The sequence below is a fragment of the Siphateles boraxobius genome, unplaced genomic scaffold (assembly GCF_051911475.1).
Source record: "Siphateles boraxobius isolate OS27281-9 unplaced genomic scaffold, OSU_SipBor_1 89, whole genome shotgun sequence".
Lineage (NCBI taxonomy): Eukaryota > Metazoa > Chordata > Actinopteri > Cypriniformes > Leuciscidae > Siphateles > Siphateles boraxobius.
The window spans coordinates 1,336,566-1,360,439 of NW_027509218.1; the positions used below are offsets into that span (position 1 = coordinate 1,336,566).

The window sequence follows — 23,874 nt, forward strand, 5'->3', positions numbered from 1 at the left end:
GGAGGTTCAGGTGGCTATCACAGGCATGTGATAGTTACCATCACTTCTGCGAGCACCCCCTAGAAATGGGTAGCGTGCTTACGCCTTTAGAAGTGGAACCTAGTCGTTGAGTGCGTCTTCTCTCCAGAGGAGATCCTGAAAAAAGAAATTTTTCCTTGAGCATCAAATCATCATTAGAATGATTTCGGAATGATAATGTGACACTGAAGACTGGAGTAATGATGCTGAAAATTCAGCTTTGATCACAGGAATAAATTACACTTTACTATATATTCACATAGAAAACAGCTGTTATACATTGAAATAATATTTCACAATATTACTGGGTTGTTTTGTATTTGTAATCAAATAAATGTAGCCTTTGTGAGTAGAAGAGACTTCTTTTAAAAACATTAAAAATCTTACCAACCCCAAACTTTTGAACAGCAGTGTATATTCTATATTAGAATATGGAATAGGTTCAAAGTTCGATGTCTTCAAAGTTGTTTTGTTGTTTCAAAACATCTTGAAAAAAACTTGTCTTCTTTTGTCCTCGCATTCTTTGGTACCCAGTGACACACCTATGTGAAAGGCTCATTATGCAGCTCATTATGCGGCTCATTATGCGGCCATTGTCTTCTCAGGTGTGAATCAGAGCATTATTCATGATCATTCACAATAATTTACGCCCACCCGCATATTGCCTTTACCAACAAAAAGTGTCTTACATAATTTAAATCAATGTATTGTTTTATGTGAATGATTAGGCAGGATGATTTTAAGATCATTTTGAAGCAAAAACTCTTGGCCACAACATCCATTACCAACAAAAAGTGTCTTACAAAATTTAAATCAATGTATTGTTTTATGTGAATGATTAGGCAGGATGATTTTCAGATCATTTTGAAGCAAAAACTCTAGGCCACAACATCCATTAGTCGAAAGTCTTGTGGAAACACATATTTAGTATGGGGTTTAACATGTGCCTGTAGTAAGCTAATGTGTGGAATTAGCCTTATTGTATATGGGCTTATTGGCCCCCACCGACGGATTTAGGCGGGGCTCGGAAAGACTAGTTCCGTACACAAAGTGTGATGGCAGTTGAGCCGGTCCACTTAATAAAGACATAGTTGTTAACCCTGTGGGGTCCTATGTGTTTTTGGGGTCCTGGAGCATTCTGACATGCTCTAACATTTGTGCTTTTTTCAGTTATTTATAAACATGTTAATGGCAAAGGTGTAAATTCACTCTATATAGCACAAACAGGGCTACCATAATATGTTAGCAAGATGTATGTACATGTTTGTATTTTTGAGAGAATATTGTTTATGCATGGTTATTGAAAAAACTAAAACTTAAAGTCTCTGAAATAAGGCCACAAAACACATACTAAATATTTGTCCCCAAGACCTTTGACTAATGGATGTTCTCGCCTAGGATTTTTGCTTCAAAATGATCTGAAAATCATCCTTCCAAATCATTCACATAAAACAATACATTGATTTAAATTTAGTAAAACACTTTTTGTTTGTAAAGGCAATATGCAAAATGGGCGTGACTCATGTATAATGGTCTGATTCACACCTGTGAAGACAAAAGACCTGCTTAATGAGCCTGCATAATGAGCTTTTCACAGGTGTGTCACTGAGCCACAAGAAAGAATACAAGGACACAAGAAAAGAAATGTGTATATATACTACAAAATTGGTTCACAGTTGGAAACATCTATAAAAAATAGTATTTTTCCACTTGTATTTTTGCTTGCAAATTGTATAATATCCAAGGTGAACATTTCTAGTAATTGTGTAGTTAATTCTCATACTGTATTTTCAGAAAGTTTTGGATATGTATCCTCTCCCCAAATTTGTCACTAATAAAACACAATACAAATAATTTGAAGAGAAGGCTTATATTGACATTTTAAGATTTTGTTTACATCTACCTTGTAAATATATTATTTGCTATTTTATTAAAAAGGTTACAATTACAGCAACAATTAAAATAACAATATTTCAAGTGTAATATTTCTTTGTAAAAACTAAAGTATACATTTTATCATACATATTTCAAAGTTAAGGATTCATTAGTTTGAATAAAGCCTACATTGGAACAAACACTATAATAGCATCCTAGTTGATGACTTTATTTTTGACAAAACAAACATAGCCTAATATATTTAACATTTGAGCAGAAATTGGTGAACAAAAGCTTATTCAATGTGGCAGTAGTCTATAGTTTAGGCTACAGAAAACAGTTAATAATCTATCCAAAAACTAGTCAACGAAATGTTGTCTTTCATATTTCTTCTGTAACATAGGCATATCGTTTGTTGTTTTTATGATAGCCTATATTAGGGCATATAAATATTAATATGCAGTTTAATACGTTGCTAATACAAAGACATTTTAACGTTATTTCAACATATTTCAGTCGATTTTCACTCATCTCAGTATAGCAATAGGGTTTGGTAAAAACTGTTCAGTTCATTCATTCACACACAGACGCGATTCATATTTAAACAGTCTTTTTGCGGTTTACATACTATGATATCGCAATTAGAACACTAATAAAAAAACGTACTTCTCAGATGGATATTTCATATTTCTTTGTAAAAACTAAAGTATACATTTTATCATACATATTTCAAAGTTAAGGATTCATTAGTTTGAATAAAGCCTACATTGGAACAAACACTATAATAGCATCCTACTTGAGGACTCTATTTTTGACAAAACAAACATAGCCTAATATATAACATTTGAGCAGAAATTGGTGAACAAAAGCTTATTCGATGTGGCAGTAGCATATTTTACATTAAACCGTTAATAATCTATCCAAAACTAGTCAACAAAATGTTGTCTTTCATATTTCGTCTGTAACATAGGCATATCGTTTGTTGTTTTTATGAGCCTATATTAGGGCATAAATATTAATTTGCAGTTTAATACGTTGCTAATACAAAGACATTATAACGTTATTTCTACATATTTCAGTCGATTTTCACTCATCTCAGTATAGTAATAGGGTTTCCCACATGGAAAAAACCTATATAAACATATATGTTTTAATATAGGTTTGATATAGGATTTTAATATATGTGACATATATAAAATTGGCCGTTTTCCTATATTATATGTGCATATATGCACATATATGTACATATATGTGTACATATATACGTGCATATATGTACACATATATACGTGCATTTATGTACTTATATAGGTACATATATATGTGCATATATGTACCTATATAGGTGCATATATGTACCTATATATGTGCATATATAGGTGCATATATGTACCTATATATGTGCATATATGTACCTATATATGTGCATATATAGGTGCATATATGTACCTATATAGGTGCATATATAGCTGCATATATGTACCTATATAGGTGCATATATATATATATATGTGCATATATGTACCTATAAAGGTGCATATATGCAGCTATATGTTACCTATATATTAGTATCATTATTAAAATCCATAGCTACTAGGCAACATAAATAATAGCCCAAGATGTAGAAATTTTAATTATTTATTTACTTAAGAACAATCAAATATTACAAGAACAAAAATAAGACAAAAAACTGAACAGAAAAAAAACCAATTTATCTTGTTGATCTCAGCTCTGTGAGCTTCGAATTGATAGATGTGCCTATCTGTCCTCGGCTTGCTGCCGGCCACTTCTTCAATGTAGCATCTAGAGAAGACAAAAATAATAAGACAGTATATTAATAATAATATAGTGCTTCATCAGGAACCCAAAGTGCTTACAGTACAGCTGCGATTGGACACATATTTTGGATAAAGGGCTGATCATAATAAAAAATGCGTCATGTAAACACGTCAATTGGAAGATTCTGATTGGATTCTGCAAAATCTGAAAGAAATTCTGATTGGAAACATCACCCCCCCTTTTTTCTAGCGGCATCGTTCTTTCATATGCACGTCCGTCATGGGGACTGCATTGTTAACAGTCACACGGTCAATCATGTGCATCCAAAGCAGAGAAAATTCATGGATAGGAAAAATTCAGAAATGTGGCTTTAGAAGAGGAAAGGTAGGATCAAGAAGTGAGCAAGCAATGAATTAGTATTATAGGTTACAAGCAGATACAGTAACAATAATGGGTGCCCTATCTAATACAGTCTCCATTGATACCTAATAAACATTGATACAAGTAGGCTATGGTGAACTTATAAAGTCTTAAAAGTTTTGTTTTCCCTTCTCAACGCATTATGCATTTACTCACCAATAATGGCTGCCTTTTTAATTTGGTCAAGGGCGACCAGCTGCTCCCCATCCCCTTAAAGTAATATTTCAAAATTATTATGAAAGGGGGGTAAAATGAAGGTGGTGAAAACAAGAGATTATTTTTTTATATACACCTCACTTTTATTTGAGGTGCAAGGAAATACAAAAAATGGCAAGTAAAAAAGCAATGGTATGCCCGCACACAAACATAATTTATTCCACAGAATATGACTGACTTGTTTTTTTTTTTTTCAAGGACAGAAGAGATTAGGAACATGTTGTTTTGTACCATTCAGGTTGCTTTTTAGCAAAGTCTCCAAATCAGAAGGTGCCCAGCAGCAGATTCCACACCATGGTAGTAGCAGAGGTGGCACAGCGGGCTGCTTTCCACACTTGTGCCTGGCAAAACACCCCAGAGCCCTTTATAACTTCAATCTGAAAAATAATTTCACATCACAATATTAATTTATTGGCAACTTTTAGAAAGGTTTTTATGTTTCATATTGATTCTTATTTTTAGCTTCCCAATAGTTAATAGGTTATGATGTATAAATGCAGATTAATGATAAAGATATGAAACAAATTAATCATTGCCCTAAACGTTATTAAAGGAGAGGAGGAGGAGGACAGGGTGGGGGGAAGGAGGAGGTTGGATGGAGAGTAGGGAAGGAGAAAAGACAGTGGGTGGAGAGGAGCGAAGGGGTGCAGGAGGAAAGGATGATTGTCTCGTATAACACTAATTGGCTCCTACAAGCACACAGTTTATACCCATCCTTACTAAATAATGTTACTCACCTGTGTTTTCGCTGATGTCTCAGCTGTTGCTGCAGTCTTGTTAGAGAAGAAAAACATTGTTAAACTCAACAATTGTAAAACTTCAACAATTTTATGCATATGGGGCAAGTAAATTACATATTACCACTAACTATCCCAACATAAAAATCCCTATAGCTCAGTTGGAGCCTTAAGTAAAATAAGTACAGAAAAATCTGAGGTATAAAAGGGTTACACACACCTGTGGTGTCTCTCGAAAGCACTCAGTCACCATGGGACTCTCTTTAAATGGCTCGGTCTCCTCTCTGGAGTCTTAGAGAAGAAAGAAACTTAGTAAAACTACAACAATTTGTATTCATCCAAGCAAGCCACTATAACGTTAGATTCTTATTTACAGGGGGGGCTTGGAAAACATCAAACATGTCAATAAATTAAAGTTACATGCAAAAGTAATCAGCCAAACATCATAAAAATCCATATAGCTCTGTTTGAGTAACAAGTAAACTAAATAAATAAATACAAATGCAAGGGGGTTACTCACCGGTTGCACTTCTCCAAAAGTCGAGAAGGGGGAATCTAGATCCTCCACAGGACTCCTTCCAGTCTTGTTCATAGAAGAAAAATATAGTTATTCTCTTCAATAAATTAAAGTGCAAATACATCAAATAATTAACACTATCAATCAGCCCAACATCACAAGTCTCTACAGCTCTGCTTGAGAAACAATTTTAAAAAGCAATGAAAAACAGAGGAACTTACCTTTTGAGCAATAATGGCGAGGTCACTTTTCATTTGAGGGATTTCTAGAAAGAGGTTATAAAAAAAACAACAATTACAATCACTAAATCAAAATAGCACCCAGCAACTCTACTCTTCGAAAGACATTTCCTGCAGCTGTGAACGCAAGCTACAACCCTCCAAAGCCCATGCATAAGGCTCTGCAGAGGAAACCTGTTTGTGAACGCAATTAAAACATATATTTCTCCCAAATTCAAATTCCCCAGGGTTTTTTTCTAGACCCGATTGCCTTCATGAGCCGTTGAAGGCAGAGAAGTGTATGTACTCATGAACTGTATTCTCTAGGTCATGACTTTTGTGAACCCTCTACGAATTCCTCCAGAAAGAGACAAATAAATATAATTCTAATTTGAATCTTATCAACGGCTATATGAGCACCCACACTACCAGCTAACAACATAGCATTTATTTTGCCAAACACGTGTTAAACTTTCAGCCCATACAATTTCTAAGTTTATACTTCTCTGCCACCGCAATATCCATCTCCAGAAAAAACCCTGCTAATAAATATTAAAATTAGGAATACTTACGATTGATGGTAAGTGGGACATAGCAGATCTCCAACGCTCCATCGCCATTTTCACTCCCAGCCGATATCTTTCGGCGCGAATCGTCAAACGTCAGGCGGGTGACGTCATGACTCATCAACTACGCGGCGCTGTAGCAGCCATGGTAGCAGCAGAGTGGAGATTTTTTTTTTTTAATTTTCAAAATTACAGAGTTTAATATCAAGTTCTTGACACATTTCTTTTACACATTTTCACGTTTTGATAAGTATAACTTGAAACAACAATAATTTGGACAAGAAGAAAAGAAAAGAAAAGAAAAGAAAAGATAAATGGCATCGCAAACATATATTAAATTAATTTAGCAGAGATACAGATCTTTGGGCTTTTCGATTTTTTAAAAACTTTACAGACTAAAATACATGCTTGTCTTCAAATTCATTAACCACAGTGAAATGCTCAGATAGATGGGATGATGATGATGATTACTTGAATGTATGTTCTATGTTCTTTTTTTTTTTTTTGTTGCTACATTTAGACTGTAATGACCTTTCAGCCATATTCATCTAGAAACTGCATTAAGACAATACAGAAAACATTGCATTTTGCATTGCATTTGGTGGATGTAACGGTGAATGTGTGGATGTGTAGGCCTATGAGCTGTAATGTGAATCTGGAAGTGACCTGAAATTGGTAAGACGGCTTGATTGACAAAATAAAAAAACGACAAACCATTTTGTTATTTCCTTCTTTTCCACTATCTTCATACAAGAAAGAATTGACCTTGTAAATGGCTTTCCCATAGCTTTCCATCTCCTCTCACTTAATTGCCTAATTCAATTCCATAACATGCCAATTACATGTGATACCAATTTCACATGTTTGCACATACAGTTCTTGCATAATTTCTTTTTTTAGTTAGTTCTTATTGCCTTGATAATAGAAAATATGAGCTAGGCATCATGTATGACAGTTGCCAAAGTGAGGTATGAGCTAAAAAATGACCAGATCCTGCTATGAGCTAGGAGACATGTATGCACATATAGGGCTTATATGTGGATATAAAGAAGCGATGCAGGAGACCTATATGGCCTGTATATGCACATATATGCACCTCAGTTTTGCCTATATGTGCCATATATACGCATATATGCAGCATATATATTAGCATATATGTGCATATATGCTGTATATATGTAGCATATATGTGCATATAAACTGCATATAGGTTTCATATATGCGCATATATCCCCATATAGTTTCTTTCCATGTGGGTTGGTAAAAACTGTTCAGTTCATTCATTCACACACAGACGCGATTCATATTTAAACAGTCTTTTTGCGGTTTACATACACTATGATATCGCGATTAGAACACTAATAATAAAGAACTTACTTATCAGATGGATCCGTTGCTCCTCATAATGAAAAAAAACAGCACATGTTCTGAGGTAAATGTCCCAGGATTACTCCTCACACAGCCTCGCAAGAAGAAATAGTAGGCTACATTATTCTGATGATTACATTTGTTGTGTTTATGTTGCGTTTATGAGGGGCGTTGACACTTTGCATGTGTTGCTTCAGATCATTTGCGTTTGAATAGCGCGCGCTCTCCGTGGGCGTGTCACATTAGCAGAATAATGAGCTGAGAGAACGATAATGAGATCGGCTGACACCTCTCTCTTTTTTAATAGATTACATAAACAGAGAATATTTATTTTAGTTTTGAATTAGATATTTTAAAAGTACAAACTTAAATGATTATAAAGATATTTTGCTCATGCTTGTGTGAATAGTATTCGCTGAGCTTTGTTTAAGTTTAGAGACGTGCACCAGAAAAAAAATTAACGGAGACAGAGAGGCAGAAAGCACACCCTGTTTATTTTCTTCATTTTACAAAAACACACGGTTTTGATGTTAATGTGAGTGTACAGAAAAAAAAGAAGACCCTCTATAGTTTATAATCATGTATTGATTTTATTTATATGACCAAAAATGACGGAGTATTTTAAGTCTATGTTGCTGCTATGTGGAAAAAAAACAGCAAAACGCGCCGGCGCCTTTCTCGACCCCAGAGAGTTAAATGAAGTTGTGTGCCCTCTCTCTCTCATGACATGGTTTCAGAAGAGTAAGTTTCACCCACGACCAAGTTCAAATCATCTTGATTGGTATAATGTCCATGTTAAACGCACCTGAGGCTTTCAACTTCGCACAGCCTGTGACCTGGCCTGCATGGATCCAGCGGTTCTCGGTTCTCGCATCGCAACGAAGCTAAACAAGGAAAACGGTGAAGTACAAGTCAATTCCCTGCTTTATGCAATGGGTAAAGATGCCGAAGCGATATTCGGATCGTTTACGTTTGCCGAAGCTTCGCATTCTAATAATTACGAGACTGTTGTTGGAAAATTTAATGAACATTTCGTTCCCCAGAGGAACGTCATACATGAGAGGGCCTGCTTTCACCAGCGCGCACAGAGATCGGGAGAAACTGTTGAGGCTTTTGTGAGATGCCTCTATGAATTGGCTGAATACTGCGAGTTTGGTGCAAACAAAGAGGAACAAATACAGGACAGAGTCGTCATTGGGATTGCAGATTGTGACGTTTCCCAGAGGTTACAAATGGAACCTGAATTGACTTTGGACAAAGCGGTGCAGATCGCGTGGCAGTCTGAGCTCATTAAGACCCAAAATGCCAGCGGGGGTGCGGCCGCAGAAGTGAACTCAGTACATGGACACCAGAAAGGCACGAGGCGCTTTACGGGACCACCAAATAGGGAAAGGGCTGCTGAGAGAAAACAAGAATCAAACAACCTTAATTCAGTGGCACAACAAGCGGCTGAGGAGGCAAGAATGTGCCATCCTGCTTCAGGGTGTGAACTTGCAAGCCCCCATTTCTATTGCTGCTAGGCCTCTCCCCCCTGGACAGATTCGCCCCACTGCAGCACCCATACAGCCTGGTCTGCAACACCGCTACCACTTGCCTGAAAGCACAGTGGGAAAGGCAGTGGACAAGCGAAAGTCTGCTGTTCCAGCTCCGCAATCCCCTCCTCCAAAAGTTTTCCGGCAAAGGCAGTTGTTCCCTGCTGATTCTGCCCCTGTTGTCCCCGACCCCAGTCCTGCATTTGCCCCCATTGTCCAAACACCTGTTTCTGCTCCTTCACCTGTCATCCCCGACCCCAGTCCTGCCTTTGGCCAGTTTGTGTTTTTGTGTCCAGCTCCAGTTCCTGCAGTCCGGCAGATTGCTCCTGCTGGGCACCATTCCCTGCCCACCACCTGCTCGGAGGCCCTACGTCCGCACTGTGGACAAAAACAAGTGCAGTCTGTGCCACCAACCCCGCAACAAAGATACTGGCCACAGCCAGTATTATGGCCACATTTACTGTCCCCAGACTGCTGTTATGCCACTTGACCAGTGGATGGAGGAGATGAAGAAGAAGAGGGCAGATAAAAAAATAATTTGTTTATTTCAAAATGCTACATGTGTGTGTGTGTGTGTGTGTGTGCATGTGTGTGTACGCCTCCGTTAGGGTCATTTGTTCACCCTCCATGAAGCTAATTTGTTCATTTGCTTTTTAAATTTGTTGATTTACCTCATATGAGACTATGTAAGCTTAGCGTGCGTGCGCGCGTGTGAGTGTATGCTCGTCAGGGTGTGCTTATGTGAGAGAGAATGAGAAGGTGTTTGTAAATAAAAAATAAAAAGAACTTTATTTCTACAACAGTATCCTTTAGCTTTTTTCTATCAAACCTATCTGTAAAACTTTTTACAAACTCACACACAGATATTAAAATTACAAGAAAGGGACATAATGGTATTCCAGACAGATCCACAGGGTGTGAGAAGTGAATGTCAGAAACATTTATTTGATATAAAGGTTTATTTTTATTTATTATAAGCAGTAGTAGTATAATATTCTTATTTTAATTATTTGTATTGCAACAAAGCATTAAAATTACAAGAAAGGGACAGAATTGTATAACAGACAGGTCCACAGGATGTGAGAAGTGATTGTCAGAAACATTTCTTTGATATAAAGGTTTATTATTATAAGCAGTAGTAGTATCATATTCTTATTTGAATTATTTGTATTGCAACAAAGCATTCAAATTACAAGAAAGGGACAGAATTGTATAGCCGACAGGTCCACAGGATGTGAGAAGTGATTGTCAGAAACATTTCTTTGATATAAGGGTTTATAATTATTATTATTATAAGCAGTAGTAGTAGTAGTAGTAGTAGTATCACATTCTTATTTTTATTATTGTTATTGCAACAATTACAACTAAACTAATTATAGTTTTTAAGCTATCTTTGATAGATTCATAGCACTTTGTAAGAGTTTGCATTAATTGATGCATGTTGCAATCGGGATTCGATCCGGCGATTTTTTCTAATTTTTCCTCTCTTTTTTTCTCTCCTCCTTCCCCCTCCTTCCACCTCCTATCCCCTCCCTTCCCCCTCCTATCCCCTCCCTTCCCCTTCCTTCCCCAGACTATTGTTCCCCAGCTTAAAATGAAGAAGCTTGTCTTTAGTCTGCTAAATTATTGTGTAATGTAAAAAGACAATAAAATTACTTAAGTTTGAAACCCCATCGAAGTGCCGGACAGTTTTTTTTAATTTAAAACAGGGTTGCATCGAGTTTAGAGTTTATTTCCTTTGCGATGCAAAATAAGAAACACAGAATCTTATTCTTGCGACATTATAAATTTGTATTGCCAAAGAAATTGCAGCTAAATTAAACGATTAAAACAGTACAAAACGAAAATAGTCCAAAGTAACATAAATTAAAAACATGAGTTTTTCTTTGCCTCTCTCACGCTGGATCTCTCTCGAAATTAAACATTTCAGGGTAAAAACACATCTTCTGATAATACTGTGTCGCTACGTTTCATCCATACACATGAAAAAAAAAAACTAAGCAAATTCAGCCTCTGTTGCTTCAAAGACACAGCATGCCTTGTTGAATTCACCTTACAATAAAACGAGGTTGATCACGAATTAAAGAGCTCTGTATCTGCTGATCACTCCCGTTCATTTCTTGGCATGAACGCGTCGTCAACAGTTCATGTTTAGATAATGCCAGATTGTTGACAATCATACACACTGCTCAAACATTCTAAAAAAAAAAGTTGAAACAACTGGATTGAACACTTACATTTAAATTTTGTGTAAAAAAAACTTTAAATAGGCTACAATAAATAAACAATATTTATAATTTAATAAGATATGGGGCCTACTGTAACGGAGCAGGCTTCCGAACCACCTCCTGTTCATCACCGGAGGGAACCGTCTCTGGAATATTACCTTTACTCATCGAACTCCAATTCCATTCATGCCTCATACCTGGGACTGATTGCACTCACACCTGCACCTCATTCACACACACTCATATAAGCCTCATTCACACACTCATTCAGTGCGAAGTCTTGATCTGCCCCGGCCATAATTTCTGAGCGTTATTTCCCCGAGTTTGATTCCTGTGTTTGATCTTTGATTGTTTATCGATGCTGATCCTTCTCTGCCTGCCCTGACCCCGGACTGTTTACTGGATTCTGATCTTCTCTGCCTGCCCTGACCCTTGACTGTTTACTGGACTCTGATTCTCTCTGCCTGCCTCGACCCTTTGCCTGTTTACCTGGTTTGTCTCAGCCTTGCCTTCTCTGTTCTGTTTGCCACTGTTGGACTCTGCCTGTTTTGATTATTCTAATAAATGCTGCAAATGGATGCTCCTCACTCTGCCTTGGTCTTCACAACAGAAGACTTCGCCAATACTTGATCCAGCAGCAGTCATGCAGCTCGCCACCGAGGTATCTGCTCAAGCTTCACAGTTATCCTTGCATCACCATCAGCTGAGCCGACTCACATCTCTCACTGAGAATCTAGTTCAATGCCCACTGAACATTCACAAGATGCATCTTCCCACGCTGTCAACACTTCTGGCCACCCTCGTTTGACGGGAACCCAACCAAATGCAAGGGTTTTCTGCTACAATGCAAGCTTTACCTCGATTAGCAATGTATGGACCAATCAGAGACTAATTATTTATTATATACAAAGGTTTATGAAACTCCAAAACTAACAGTCCAAATGAACAAACACAAGGGCAGAAACAGTGTCATGTTACAAGGGCTGATAAGGAGATTTTACGACCTCCGAGGAATGTGGCCACATGTACAAGAGAGAGACAATGGAAAACAGAAACCCTCTTTAAAACAGGCTTTGCTGCATTAATCATAGACTAACTGATTTATAAACTAACATGCATAAAACTGAAAGAAAGTGTAAATGGTTTACTGTCTCGTGTACTATTAGGTATATATTATGGTTTGTACCCTGGTATACAACCAACTAACAATCAATTTAATTCACCTGTATCATGCCTCCTACCTAATTAATCCTCATTTAATGACTCACACTTTGATGGACATCACCTTCTTCTAGAATGCAGTGTGGATGTGTTGTAGCTATCAGAGCATTAATGAATGTATAACCACGCGTGGGACAAGAATCGTAAATCAACTAAGATTCACTTTCCCTCTCAGACATGGCACCTTTCTTATTGGTTGAGTTCAGGATCTTTTCCAGGTTTTATTAGAGACAGTCCACATGTGATCTCCCTCTCTTAGTTCTTTTATCCAGTCGCAACACTGTTCTGGTGATACTGGGGAACCCCCTCCCCCTCCACGGGGGCCCCAGGGCCCAGCAGGCCTCGATCCAACCAGATATGAGCTTAGGCAGGAGAGAGAAGTCTCTCTCACAAAGAACCAAGGACAATCTCAGGAGTTTTGGAACGAAGACTCCAACCAACAACAACTCCAATCACCCACTCTTCCGACTTCCTCACTTCTCCTGGGTGCTCGGCGTGGCCTCAACAGGGCCCCAGGCCTTGACCAAACCAGCCATGCGTTCCTGGAGAAAGAGAACTCTCAACCAACTTCCACTTGACACTGCCGGAACCATCAACGACTTAAATTTTCAACAAATTCAAGAATTGTTCCCACTACAAATGCAAGTATTCAATTCAATGAAATGTGAAAATGAAATTCTGATGGTTCTTCTCATAGTCCCTTTTTACGGTTTCCAATTAAATCCTATTACTAACCTATTTCTGTATATATGTGTGTTTAGTTTATTTATGTTTATGATTTAGTTAATAAACCTTATGCACTTTATGTATTTGGTTCTGATTTGCTTGCAATACGAAGTCCCTTTACGGTTTTTGTTCTTGCTACATGCTCAAAACGCAGTACATGCTAAGAAATAATTATTCTTCTGTGGCCAGGAAAAATACCCTTTTCTTAGAATAAATTAATAATCAAAAGAGTTCGTTGAACGAACTGATTAATTGATTGTAATTAAACACGGGATTTCTTCAGCAATTCCGTAATGTCTTTGAACACTCCACTGCAAAAGGGAATCCGGGAGAACAGTTGTTAAATCTCTCTCAAGGACGAAACACCGCTGCGAGTATGCTCTCACTTTTCGCACTCTCGTGGCTCAAACCAACTGGGTCGAGGATACTCTTAAAACACTTTTCAGAAAGGGACTATCAGTCGAGTTACAGTCTGAGTTGGCCTGCCAAGATGAGGGCAGGAACTTGAATGAATTCATTGATCTCGCCATCCAGGTCGATAACCTGATGCGTTCTCGCCGCCACTCTAGAGCCCCACCACGATACACACACAAAGCCGCCACGGCACCCGAACCCATGCAACTAGGGTTTACCCATCTCTCTCCAGAGGAACGAGAACGCAGACAGCAAAATCACCTCTGCCTGTATTGTGGTCAGCCAGGCCACATGAGAATCGATTGTCCCATTCGCCCTGCCAATAGGACCCAAGCGGTGAGTCACAGAGCGAATCAATGCACTTCCAACCTCTTACTACCTATCCGTTTGTCCGTCCGGGACCAAATCATTTCAACCACAGCTATGATCGATTCAGGAGCCGCGGGGAACTTCCTTTCCCCGCGAATTTGCTTCTTTAAATCAGCTAAAATTGAAACCCTGTTCTTCTTCTTTGACAGTGGAGGCGCTAGACGGATGCCCCATCGGAGGAGGAAGAATTCACTGTGTGACCGAAGAGATCACAATGCACATCGGGGCCCTGCACTCGGAGAAAATCCAATTCTACGTCATTCAAGCTCCACATCATAGCATAACACTCGGCCTGCCTTGGTTACGCATCCACAATCCACACATCTCTTGGAGGGAAGGTCAAATCACTCAATGGGATGTCACATGTCACGAGCACTGCCTGACTAGGGTCACTCAAGTTCCTCAACCCGTCTCAACTAACCTCACTTCTGATCAACAAGAAATAAAAACTCCTTCCTACGAAGATCTGACTGAGGCCTTCAGCCGGAGGAAAGCATCACAACTTCCTGAACATCGCTCCATTGACTGTGCCATCGAACTCATGCCCGGAGCCATTCCACTTAAAGGTCAAATTTTTCCCGTATCTCAGCCAGAATCTGAAGCCATGAAGCAGTACATTGAGGAGGAATTAGCCAAAGGTTTCATTAGACCCTCAACATCTCCAGCATCAGCAGGTTTCTTCTTTGTTAAGAAAAAGGATGGAGGGTTGAGACCCTGTATTGACTATCGTGGACTCAATGAGGTGACGGTTAAGTTCCGCTATCCCTTACCTCTCATTCCAGCCGCTCTCTAACAACTCCGCCAGGCCAAATATTACACCAAACTGGACCTTCGCAATGCCTATAACCTCATTCGCATTCGGGAGGGAGATGAATGGAAAACGGCATTTTCAACCAGCAGTGTTGAATAAATACTATAAATATTTGGTTATGCCGTTCGGCCTGTCTAACAGTCCTTCTGTCTTTCAGTCATTCATGAACGATGTTTTTCGGGACATGTTGGATAGATGGGTGATCGTAAATCTTCGACGACATTCTAATTTTCTCAAATTCAATAGGAGAACACATTCATCACGTCAGAATGGTCCAGAAACGTCTACTGCAGTACCAACTCTACGCCAAAGCAGAGAAATGTGAATTTCATCAAACCAGCACATAATTTCTCGGGTATATAATCAGTCAGGAGGGATTGGCTATGGACGACAAAAAGGTCAAAGCAGTGTTGTACTGACCCTTACCCCAAACCGTCAAAGAATTGCAACGCTTCCTGGGCTTTGCCAGCTTCTACAGACGTTTCGTCTGAAACTTCAGTACTGTAGCCGCACCTCTCACCGCCATGACCAAACGCCACACCCACCGGCTGCATTGGACTTCGGAAGCAAATCAAGCATTCGACAGACTCAAAGCCCTGTTCACTTCTGCCCTCATTCTCCGACACCCAGACCCAGCGCTTCAATTCATCGTGGAGGTGGATGCCTCCAACACAGGAGTGGGAGGCATTCTCTCACAACGCCAAGGTGATCCAGAAAAAAATGTTCCCATGGGCCTTCTTCTCCAGGAAACTGTTTCCAGCTGAACGGAACTACGATGTAGGCAACCGCGAATTGTTGGCCATGAAACTCGCTCTCGAGGAATGGCGACACTGGCTGGAGGGAGCAACCCACCCCTTAATTATCCTTACTGATCACAAGAACCTTGAATACCTTCGGTCAGCCAAACGTTTGAACCCCCGTCAGGCCAGGTGGGCCTTGTTCTTTACCAGATTTCAGTTTACTGTTTCCTATCGTCCAGGTCCAAGAACATTAAAGCTGATAATCTCTCCCACCAGACAGATGAATCTGCTCAACTCCCTGTCACAGATAAAATTATCCCAAAAAAACTCCTAGTGGCTCCGGTACAGTGGGATATTATTACAGAAATCGAGCAGTTCAACAGGCAGGCAGAACCTCCCACCGAGTGTCCTGAGGGTCGCTTATTCGTTCCAGAACCTTTGCGCTCACGACTCACTGAACAGATACACTCCACACCCAGTGCTGGACATCCCGGCATAACAGCGACCACCTATCTGCTCTGGAACCGCTTCTGGTGGCCAACTTTACAGACTGATACGACCCGACACGTCCAGAACTGCATAAATTGTAACACGTCCAAATCCTCCCGACAACTGCCTGCCGGACTCTTAAATCCACTCCCCATACCGCAACGCCCCTGGTCTCATATAGCAATCGACTTCATCACAGATTTACCCAATTCACAAGGTCACACTGTCATACTCACCATTGTGGATCGTTTCTCCAAGGGTTGCAGACTAATTCCTCTTGCTAAACTTCCTACGGCTCTAGAAACCGCTGAACATCTTTGCAACCAAGTTTTCCGCTTCCATGGCCTTCCCGAAGACATCGTCTCTGACCGAGGACCTCAGTTCAACTCCAGAGTATGGACATCTTTCTTCAAACATCTCAACGTCAACATCAGCCTCACTTCCAGTTATCACCCCCAATCCAACGGACAAACAAAACGTCTCAATCAAGATGTAATTCGTTTCCTACGATCCTACTGTCAACAACACCAAGCTGAGTGGAGCAGATATCTATTCTGGGCCGAATACGCTCAGAATTCCCTCATCAAACCCGCCACTGGAATCACTCCATTTAAATGCATCCTGGGCTTCCAACCGCCACTCTTCCCATGGTCTGGTGAACCGATTTACCTTCTGTCACCGAATGGCTACAACGGAATGAGGAGGTCTGGGATCAAGCACACACTCACCTACCCTACGCCGTCAGACGCCAAGAACTCCAGGCTAATCGTCATCGCCGCACCGCCCCAGAGTATCAACCTGGCCAATGGGTTTGGCTCTCAACCAGGGACCTCAGACTTCGATTTCCATGTCGCAAACTCAGTCCCAGGTATGTTAGTCCGTTTCAAATTGTTAGAAATATTTCACCAGTATCTTTTATGATTAGACCTATAGTTATAATTACCGTATTTCTCCCACGTTCCATGTATCACTGCTGAAACCTGCCGGTGGTCCGAGAGGAGAGTCGGAGGAGGGAGCCACAAGTCAAAACCCCCCATCCATCCTGGTTAACGGCAAGGAGGCTTATCGTGTGCACAAGTTGCTCGACTCCAGGCGCCGGGGTAACATCCTCGAGTATCTGGTTGGCTGGGAGGGGTTCGGTCCAGAGGAGCGATCCTGGGTCAACTCTGGAGATATTCTAGACCCCACACTCACGGAAGAGTTTCATCGGATGCACCCGGAAAAACTGGCCCCTCGACTCCATGGGAGACCCGGCCGTCATTTGCCTCCTCGCTTCAGGAGCCGCTCGCAGGGGGACGGAGCAGTTACGGAGCAGGCTTCCGCACCACCTCCTCTTCACCACCGGAGGGAACCATCCCCGGAATATTAACTTTACCCATTGAACTCCAATTCCCATCATGCCTCATACCTGGGACTGATTGCAATCACACCTGCACCTCATTCACACAAACTCATATAAGCCTCATTCACACACTCATTCAGTGCGGAGTCTTGATCTGCCCCGGCCATCATTTCTGAGCGTTATTTCCCAGATTTTGATTCCTGTGTTTGATCTTGGATTGTTTATCGTTGCTGACCCTTCTCTGCCTGCCCTGACCCCGGACTGTTTACAGGATTCTGATCTTCTCTGCCTGCCCTGACCCTTGACTGTTTACTTGGTTTGTCTCACCCTTGCCTTCTCTTTTCTGTTTGCAAGTGCATTTTCGGTTCATTTTTGTTCCCGGAGACAGAGACGACAGATAAACTTTTGTCGTTAGCCTAACATGAATAAAAGTTTACAGTTCCCTTTCAAGGGAACTTCGAGCTGCGTCGAACGCTGCGGGGAACACCCCTGCGTTGTGCGTCATGAAGCACGTATGGAATCAGCCCAATGGAGAGATGGAACGTCATAGGCGGGTGACGTCATCGACCAGGAAACTATAAAGCACCCCAAAAACACAAGCGCATCAGCTTCTGTGCCTTCAGTCGCGCTATATGTGAATCTGTCCCTGTGTGAATATTGTCTGTCCTTACATACTCTGCACCACACAAACAATATATATATATATATATATATATATATATATATATATATATATATATATATATATATATTAATAGAGATATGGCGAACGAACAGCAGTTTAGGAAGTGTGTCCCTTCCTGCTCGCGTTATTTAACGAGTGGGGATACACACGTTCTTTGTGTTGTTTGTTTGGGAGTGCAGCATGCCCAGTCAGCTCTCAAGGGAGCTGTTTGTGAGCATTGCGAGCGTCTGCCATTAAGGCGGTTTGGTGCGCGCTCAGCGCGGTTCGGGTCCCGCTCTTGCCGAGGCAGAGCGGCGACGCTTATCATGGGGATCGCAGATGGATCTCTCAGCGGGGTTAGAGACAGGCTCTGCCTTATCTCTCCCTTCACCTGTGAGATCCAGTGCCTCAGTCACGAGTTCGGAAGCACGCGCTGCGGTTTCTTCCGCTCGGGGTGAGGCACCAGTACTGCATCTATCCAGTTCTGAGGAGCTGGATGTTGTAAGTATTGGGGGAGATGTGGAGGATTCGCCACCTCACACTCCCGAAAATGATGAGCTTGTGGAGGTTTTAGCTAGAGCTGTAGAAAAACTCAGCATTGAATGGCCAGTGACTAGATAGGAGTCTGTTTCAAAATCAAAATTAGATGAGAGATTTTTGCCGTCACGAGTGCGACCTCCACGCCGGTGTTTGCCGTTTTTTCATGATCTCCACATTGAGGTGTCGAAATCGTGGAGAAAACCGGCTTCTTATAGAGTGTTTAGTCCCCAGACTTCCACATATTCAAATATTATGGGGGCTAGGGCTTATGGTTATGGTCCTATGCCTCGGGTGGAAGAGATGCTTGCGAGCCATCTCTCCTCCGAGGCTGCATCATCCTTTAAGGCACCGGCATTACCCACCAAGCCTCTAAGAAATACTTTGGCTTTGGTGGGTAAAGCGTATTCGGCAGCAGGTCAGGCTGCGTCATGTCTGCATACTATGTCTATCTTGCAGGCATACCAGGCTGACCTGCTGAGGGACGTGAGTGAGAATGAGGAGGTCAGTGCTAACGTAGTTCGCGAACTGCGTCAGGCTGCTGATTTATCCCTGCGTGCCACCAGAGAATCGGCCAAACTAGTGGGTCGATCTATGGCAGCTCTGGTGGCCACAGAAAGACATCTATGGTTAAATCAGACTAATATAAAAGAAAAAGAAAAAGCTTTCCTCTTAAACGCTCCTCTCTCTCCCCTGGGTTTATTTGCTGATGATGTAAATTCTGTTATCGATAAATTTCAGGAAGAGAAAGAGCAAACAGCAGCTTTTAAAAAATTTCTCCCGTTTAAAGTTCACGTCCCTGGGGCTGCTGGGCGGGAGCAGCCCCGGCCGACTACGAGCTCGTCACATAGGGCGCGGCAGATGCAGATTGTCGCGTCTCGTGCTCCCCCTGCTGGACAGTGGGCTCAGCTGCGGCACTCTCAGCCGATATCTTCCAGCAATAGACCTGATCTTTGGACTGAATCAGATCCGAGGACTGGTTTGTCACAATAGATCTAAAGGACGCTTACTTCCACATTTCCATCCTTCCACAACACAGGAAGTTCCTGAGGTTCGCATTCGGGGGTGAGGCGTACCAGTTCAGGGTTCTTCCATTTGGCCTAGCTTTATCTCCCCGCACTTTCACGAAATGCATGGATGCAGCACTAGTGCCTCTGAGGCTTCAGGGCATTCGTATCCTCAATTACATCGACGATTGGTTGATTTTAGCTCAGACAGAGCAGATAGCGGTTCGGCATCGAGATGTCGTTCTCGCTCATATCAGAAAGTTGGGGTTGAGGCTGAACGCAAGGAAAAGTGTTTTATCTCCTTCTCAGAAGACCACTTTCCTGGGTGTCATTTGGGATTCGGTTTCGATGCGGGCGCGACTCTCTCCGACCCGCATAGCTTCGATTCTCTCAGCTGTGAAACAAGTAAAGCTAGGCCAGCTACTTACTGTAAAGCAGTTTCAGAGGCTGTTGGGTCTGATGGCAGCAGTGTCCAACGTTATACCTTGCGGCCTGTTGTACATGAGACCGCTACAGTGGTGGCTCAGGACCAAGGGATTCTCCCCGAGGGGAAATCTGCTCCGCACGATCAAAGTCACGCGGCGCTGCCTTCGTGCTCTGGTCATGTGGAAGGAAACTTGGTTCCTATCCAAAGGTCCTGTGCTGGGGGCTCTTTGTCGTCGCGTAACGCTAACGACGGATGCTTCCCTCACAGGGTTGGGGGCGGTCATGAGTGGTCGTGCAGCCCAAGGTCTGTGGCAGGACCATCATCTCTCATTACATATAAATTGTCTAGAGATGTTGGCGGTGTTCCAGGCTCTGAAACACTTCCTAGCAGACCTGAGAGGTCATCATGTGTTAGTTCAGTCAGACAACACGTTGGTGGTCTCTTATATAAATCATCACCTGCGGTCTCGCCAGTTTTACAAGTTGACCCGTCAGATCCTCCTGTGCTCCCAAGGGAAGTTACTATCACTGAGAGCAATGTATCTTCCTGGGTATTTGAATGTGGTAGCAGACTCCCTGTCGAGGCAGGGGCTGAGGCCGGGGGAATGGAGAATCCACCCCGAGGTGGTGGAGCTCCTTTGGTTGAGTTTCGGTCGCGCCGAGGTGGACCTATTCGCTTCCAAGGAGACCACACATTGTCATCTGTGGTTCTCCATCAGTCATGGTGCAGCCGTGGCCGAGGTCACGTCTGTACGCCTTTCCCCCGATTGCTCTGCTACCGGGAGTTCTGGAGAGGATTTGCAGGGACGAGGTCAGCCTTCTACTAGTAGCTAGGGGTGGCACGATCCGCTTTTTTTGCCTCCGATACCGATTCCGATACCTGGGACTCAGTATTGGCCGATACCGATCCGATCCAATACTAAAATAATAATTAAAAAAACAGTGCCAAATTACCTAATAAACTGTATCTGTATGCCTCACTGTGGGGAAGAGACTGGGATTATTCTTTTGTTAAAGGCATCAAAGCTTGACTTAAACATTATTTTCCTTACTTTGTAAAACAATACAGACAAAATATATACTGTATAATTAAAATACATTTATTTTAAAATTTTAAGCGCAACTTTTTAATGAAGCAGCAACATATGATACATAGATTGGACAGAACAACTAAGACTATCAATAAACTGCCTTTCTGCAAAAGTATTGTAATATGAAAGGCTCCAATTCAGAGCGGCACGAAACCTTATGCGCATCCCATGCGCAGAATGATGCGCTCGAAGCAACATGGAGTCACGGCGCGCAGAGCGTCGCATTGAAAAGTTCAAAGCACAAAAGTAAGATATACATATATTTCTTTATTTATTCATTAGTTTGAGCCTTTTAACAGTTTTAAATTTCAGTTAATGTGCGTGTGAAGAGCAATTATATCGCTCTCTACTCCAGTGTTGTGATCACTGAGGAGTTGTGTTGTGATCTAACAGACACCCGGTTGAAAGTAACATGTGAAACTCCAGCACGTTAAAGTCCTTTAATGCAAACCATAGACCTTTATCTACATATCTACAGTATAATAATAGGAACATTGACTCCTCTTGGAGAGAGTTTCATCGTGTTGACTGTTTTACCCGAGCGCGACGCACTGTTTGAGTGCTGAGAATGACTGACAGCCGCAGCGGAGGGAAGCACTTAGGTGAAGATTAATTTAACGATTTAAATCTGTACCTCACATTAAACTATATGTAAAGGCTTCAGAAATCTTGGAATACAGTACACGAAAACATTATAGTGCTTTATAATGTTTTTGCTCCTTTTGTGTTGTATAACAATAATATACGTAGGCTATACAATATCGGATCGGATTTGGATGGTCTCGTCTGGCGATACCCGATCCGGCAAATATTGCTAGTATCGGAGCAATACCGATACTGAGTATCGGATCGGCGCACCCCTACTAGTAGCCCCGTTCTGGCCGGCCCGAGTATGGTTTGCGGACCAGATTTCTCTCCTGGACGGCTCTCCTTTGGAGCTCCCGGTCAGGAGGGCTCTACTCTTCCAGGCGGGTGGCACGATACTTCACCCCCGCCCAGAATTGTGAAAACTGTGGGCTTGGCCTCTGAGAGGGCCCAGCTCACAAATTTAGGTCTCTCAACCGAGGTTGTTGAGACCATTCTTCACTCCAGAGCTCCATCCACAAGGAAGCTTTATGCCTTGAAGTGGAAACTCTTCACTTCTTGGTGTGGAGAACACCTGCAGGAACCAGTTAAATGCCCAGTGGGTGCAGTGCTGGAATTCCTGCAGGAGCGCTTCTCCACAGGGTTATCCCCCTCCACACTAAAGGTGTATGTGGCGGCACTAGCTGCTTACCACATCCCTTTCCGTGGAGTTTCTCTTGGGAGACACCCGCTTATAACTCGTTTCCTTCGTGGCACTTTGAGACTGAGGCCAGCAGACTGGGTGGCGCTGCACACACGGCGACTCGCAACAGATGTATGCAGTTGTGTGTGATTGTGTTCATGTGTGTTGGTGGAGTGGGCTACGTTTCTCTTAGTTTGTTTGCAGTTCTTTTTACTTTTTTATTTCTATTTTTTAATAAAATTTTTTATATTATTTTGTGATGGCCTCAAGGAAGATGGGGATCATATTATTGCTGGTTTTAACATTCTTACTCAACTTTGCTGCTGGAACATTTCCGAATCGGATTCAATATACCAGAAATTTTCTCCTTGGACTGAATACAGGCAGTTTTGTGCCGAGGCAATTCACAAATTATCCTCTGTTCAAGGACATTACGGCTTACAATGATTGCCAGCTTTTTAGTGGAGAAGACGGCAGGACCAGAAGAAAAACACGGAAAAGAGGCAAAAAAGGTGGTGTGAGGCAACGCGTGAGAATTTTAACAAGGAAGAGACGTCTGCCTCTACCCTCAATAGTCCTGGCTAACGTCCAATCACTGAAAAATAAGATGGGACGAACTACAAACACGAGTATCGTACACACGGGAGTTCAGAGATGCGTGCGTATTAGCCTTCACCGAGACTTGGCTGACGGCTGCAGATAGGGATCCTATAACTGACATTGAAGGATTCGGGGTACCAGTACATCTTGATCGTGATCCATGTATGACCCAAGATGGTGTAATAATGTGACTGTACGGGAGAACATGTGCCTACCTGATATTGAGCTATGGACAATTTCGGTGAGACCATATTATTTGCCAAGAATTTCCTCAAGTTTTTTTGTCAGTTGTGTATATTCACCCCAAGGCTAACTTTAAAAAAGAAAATGAGGTGTTGTTTTCTGTGTTACAAAGACTTCAGTCCATCTCACCTGATGCCCATGTCTTGTTATGGGTGATTTTAACCACAGAAATTGCAACAAAACATTTAGCCATTTTCATCAGTACATCACTTGTCACACTCGTGGAAATAAGACTCTTGACTTATGTTATGGATCTATTCGAGGAGCGTATAGATCTGCTGTTGAGTCCCCACTGGGCTCCTCGGACCACAGTGTGGTGCACCTGTTCCCAACATACAAGTCTGTGCTGCGAAGGAGAGGCATTGAATCACGGACAGTCCAAGTTTGGAATGAAGATGGTATATTGGCCCTACAAGGGTGCCTAGTGTACGGACTGGTCTGTTTTTCACGCAT

General features: G+C 41.8%; 1 protein-coding gene and 1 long non-coding RNA gene across 4 annotated transcripts; both read right to left on the reverse strand.

Moving 5' to 3' along the window:
- Positions 1–3,515: 3,515 nt before the first annotated feature.
- LOC143731958 (uncharacterized) lies at positions 3,516–4,303 on the reverse strand. The gene is made up of 2 exons (XR_013201017.1): positions 4,249–4,303; positions 3,516–3,696 (listed from the first exon to the last, which is right to left on the reverse strand). It is a non-coding gene; the product is annotated as an uncharacterized LOC143731958 (long non-coding RNA).
- A 136-nt stretch (positions 4,304–4,439) lies between these two features.
- LOC143731931 (uncharacterized) lies at positions 4,440–5,840 on the reverse strand. 3 transcript variants are annotated; one of them, XR_013201009.1, is made up of 5 exons: positions 5,784–5,840; positions 5,566–5,628; positions 5,266–5,336; positions 5,046–5,081; positions 4,440–4,685 (listed from the first exon to the last, which is right to left on the reverse strand). XR_013201009.1 is itself a non-coding variant. In XM_077222533.1 (4 exons), the coding sequence occupies exons 1-4, from the start codon at positions 5,814–5,816 to the stop codon at positions 4,572–4,574; spliced, it is 246 nt and encodes an 81-aa protein (XP_077078648.1). In that variant the 5' UTR covers positions 5,817–5,835; the 3' UTR covers positions 4,440–4,571. The 3 variants fall into 3 exon arrangements, 2 of the variants coding, with proteins under 2 accessions (XP_077078648.1, XP_077078647.1); XM_077222533.1 differs by lacking the exon at positions 5,266–5,336 and having other exon boundaries at positions 5,784–5,835; XM_077222532.1 differs by lacking the exon at positions 5,784–5,840 and having other exon boundaries at positions 5,566–5,776.
- Between the last annotated feature and the right edge of the window lie 18,034 nt (positions 5,841–23,874).

Coding starts and splice junctions, on each gene's coding strand:
- LOC143731931 (XM_077222532.1), bottom strand. CDS start 5,686: ATGTATTTGCACTTTAATTTATTGAAGAGAATAACTATATTTTTCTTC. Junction 5,337..5,565: donor CTTTTGGAGAAGTGCAACCG/GTGAGTAACCCC, acceptor TTCTTCTCTAAG/ACTCCAGAGAGGAGACCGAG. Junction 5,082..5,265: donor GCTTTCGAGAGACACCACAG/GTGTGTGTAACC, acceptor TTCTCTAACAAG/ACTGCAGCAACAGCTGAGAC.